Source organism: Caenorhabditis briggsae, assembly GCF_000004555.2.
Source record: "Caenorhabditis briggsae complete genome, chrIII, whole genome shotgun sequence".
Lineage (NCBI taxonomy): Eukaryota > Metazoa > Nematoda > Chromadorea > Rhabditida > Rhabditidae > Caenorhabditis > Caenorhabditis briggsae.
In genome coordinates this window covers 8906737-8910556 of record NC_013490.2, presented here as the reverse complement: position 1 = coordinate 8910556, position 3820 = coordinate 8906737, and the positions used below count along the sequence as shown (strand labels likewise).

The window sequence follows — 3820 nt, the reverse complement described above, 5'->3', positions numbered from 1 at the left end:
AGAGGCCTTCGCTTCAAGGCCCGCCGTAAATGGACATGAATCAACAGGAAGAACACAGTCAAAACGAGTGATACAGTAGTTTACTGTTACTGTAAATCTGTAAAACAATCGCAGCTTTGGACAGCGTTTTTTCAGGAAATTACTCCTGGAAATCAACTTTGAACGCGGCGTAAAAACCAGTAGTTTCAAGAATTCTAACCTTAAGCCTATCAAATGATTCATTGATACTGATGTCATCCATGCGCTGTGTATTCATATCAGACTCCAAAGGACGTAGAGGTTCGGCATCAGTCCTCTTGAAACCTGACGTCAGCATTCCTCTCGATGTAGGAGACTTTTCTGCTGACAACTCAAAGTTCCGCGCCACAACAAAATCTTCAATTTGAGCAGCTGTATTTGAAATGTTCGCTCGGACTTGCTGGTCTCTGACGGGCGATGGTGATTCTGGCGCAGGAGCATGTTGATTGTGTCCATGAGCCTGTAGAATACGATATGCCCACTCGCGGTAGTCCGGATTGAAATCATTGAACAGGGCCGAGAAATCAGCAGCATTCAGAGCAAACAGTCCACAGAGCACTTTTTCACCATGCTGAAAAATAGAATCCGTACGAATGTTTGGAATATAGATCTATCTTACTGGTACAATCTGTTGCATGTTACGCTGATCTGACATCCATGAAAACATCTTCAGAATTGTGGCTTTCACTTCTTTAGTGTTGAATGGAGAACCACGTTCCATGTGCTTCTCCAGCAAATCAGTGAGATATTCTAGAAGAGCGACACGTGCCTTTGGAGACAGCAAGTGAATTGGATCGCACATCAGCTCGCAAGTAGCTTTCAATTGTAAAGCTGGATCGAATGATGAAAGAATTGCGTTAATAGTCGTGACAATGTGTTTCTTCATGATCGGCATCATTTCGGATCCCTTCTTGGCGAACATCTTTCCGAGACCGAGTTTAAGCCATTCGCTGAGACGAGAGTGATGAGCTTTGACGAATGATGCTACCGATTCCAAGACCACCGGATTTGTGGCTTCACCCAAGAGACGATTAAGCACCTGTCCAATGTTTTTGAGTTCAATTTGACTCAAATTCGGCTCAGAAACTATTATCGACAACATTTTGATTCCATCTCGCTTCTCGTTCGCTGATGTTGAAACACAAGCTCTGATTACGGCTTCAACTCTTGAAATGTCCACAGCGCTCTTCTGTGGAGTCTTTGGCTTTCGTTTCGGCAAGAGGAATTCGTCATCTTCGGTGCGAGATGGTTGTCCGAGACTTTCTTTGGCTGTGTTCATTGCCTTTTGCAAACTCTCTGCTTGATCAGGTGTTAAAGATGAAACAAATGAGCTTGATCCAAGATTCGACTTTACACGTTGCATTTCCATTGGAAGGGTTCCCGTTGTAGATGGACGCCGTGGCGGTGATCCGTTTCGGGATCCAGGTTGAGAAGTAGGAACACTTCCACGCGCGCGTAGATTGGATGTCGTACGCGGACCCAGAGTACCAACAGTTGGTCTTGCAAACTTGGATCCACCTGGCGATGTATCGACTTTTGATAAGGTTCTCGTCGTCATCGGTCTTGTGTTCGGTGTTCTGGAGACAGATGTTGTCATACGGGTTACTTGTTTCGTATCGATTGCAGAGGCACTCCTTTGAGCCAAGAATTCTAGAAACCGCAAAGTTATTTCTCGTATCGAATACAACACTTACTTGATGAAATATTTGGAACGTTTCTCATCCCACCCACACTTCCTGCAGATAACTTCGAACGGAACGGAGCACTGCCACGTTCGCTATTTACACTCGTACTGGACGAAGCAGCATCGCTCGCTCTGAGCATCTTTTGTTTGTTCGCATCTACCGAAGCGAAGAGCTTGTCAGCTTCTTCGCTGTGAATCGCATCAAGTTTATTAAACGCTTTTCTTCCAGCGGCTCTTGTTTCGGGATCCGCATCTGATATCGCAGATTTGATCAACTCCATAATCTGAGGAAGAATCGACTTCTTCAGCTTATCGTTCCAATGCTCGATCACAATTTCTAATAAAACACACAACTGTCTCCGTTGATTCTTATCCTTCGATGTACTGTACGTAGTCAAGCAAGTGAATATCTGCTTTGTTTGGACATACTGAAAATTACGTTTGTAAACATGTCACTTCGATATTTCAAGCTCACCTGAACCAGAAATAGAGTCAATGTTGCTCCTGACGTCGCCATAACTTTTGTACTCACGGCCAGCTGTGAAAATGCTGTTGGCAGACACCGTTCCGCAATTTGATGCACATCGTTTCCGTATTTTTCGAAAAGAAAACTACAAGTGATGGCGGCTTCTCTCAGAATCTGTGATCTCAGATCTTTAACAGACAAATCAAGGCAGTCAGCTAGACGAACGAGTTGACCGAGCAGTTGATCCCTTCCAATGACGTCTTCGCAATTGATAACTATTGATCTGATGATTTGTAGCTGAAATTATACTTTTGCAAAATTCAATAACAATGCCTCGTCGAATTGTCTATTTCATGAATTAGGACCGACCTGGGTGCGCCTCTTATTCCAATCTTCCTGGCTTTTTGATAGAATCGCAATCACTTGATCAAATTTCGACTTCGCGTCAGCAAGTGACGATACAGACTGAAAAGTTCATTATAGAAAATGCTTGTTGAAAGTCTCGACTCACAACTTTATCAACATCGTTGAAGGACTTTAAAAAGTCATCCTTGTTGACGACACACGCTCCGCCGGGAACAGTCCGGCTCACGACTCGACTCATGACGAGAAGCACTGAAAGTAATCAATACTTTGTGGATAAAAACGAATCGTGTGCGAGGCAAAGACACGAAACCGATGAAAAACACAAAGCAAACAGTACCGGCGCGAATTATGAAATCCCCGGCAAGTCTGCCGGGGCGCGCTTGCAATTTGATGGTTACATCCAACGAGACCCCGCAAATGCCGGGGAAAGAAAAACGCGGGGAAAAAAATCGGGGAAAAGTGGGCGGAGTCGGGGGCGGAGCCTAAAATGCAACCCTGGCACGGTTTTGCCGCACGGTTTTTCTGAACATTTGGACACGGTCATGAGGGGGCGGAGCCTAAATTGCAACCCTGGCACGGTTTTGCCGCACGGTTTTTCTCGACCCCGCCCACTTTCCCCGGTTTTTTTCCCCGGAATTTGCGGGGTCTCACATTCAACGGCCTAGTCGATGCTGCAGTCTGGGGGGAAAGTAGAAGGAGCCGAGAGCAAAGACTACCGTAAAAACTTATTATTAGATAGCCACCTCAGAGCACCTCCGAACAATAGAGTGCCAGCCCCTAATATAATGCCACTACGGATTTGATGTCACTGTGGTGAAAGTTGAAGAGAACCACAAAAAAAACCGATTACTATTATGCTTTTCTGAGAAAAAAAGGTTAAAGAGTATTTTTTGCAGTCTGAATACGGTAGCGATATCGAAGCGGAGAGCCTAAAAAGCACACAAACGGTGAAGGCGCAGACACTTTTTCTCTGCGTCTCAACCTTTTTTTTTCTCAGACAAGCATAATAGGTTTCTAGCCTTTTTCAAGCTCAAAAGAGATACTGTATTTTTCAAAAAGGTTTCAGGATAATATCAGACTCCGAAAATCTCTAATGGGGTTATTCATGTATTATTCTTGTGCAAAAAAATTGGAGTTGTGGCCGAATTTTCACACAAGTTAGGCCACCGTACAACTCCAATTTTTGCACAAGAATAATAGCGAAACCCTGTATTGAAATGCATTTCGGCGCCCTCGAAATTCAATGCAGGAGTGTCGCGAAATGTATTTCACAGCATTTCGCGACA

At 44.4% G+C, this 3820-nt stretch overlaps 1 protein-coding gene across 1 annotated transcript; it reads right to left on the bottom strand.

The window, feature by feature from the left end:
• Window positions 1-139: 139 nt before the first annotated feature.
• Window positions 140-2772, bottom strand: Cbr-cls-2 (the record flags this gene model as incomplete). Its single annotated transcript, XM_002641530.2, has 6 exons — window positions 140-589; window positions 638-1668; window positions 1713-2130; window positions 2178-2465; window positions 2538-2633; window positions 2680-2772. 6 exons carry the CDS (start codon window positions 2770-2772, stop codon window positions 140-142), a joined length of 2376 nt encoding a protein of 791 aa, XP_002641576.2.
• Window positions 2773-3820: the final 1048 nt, after the last annotated feature.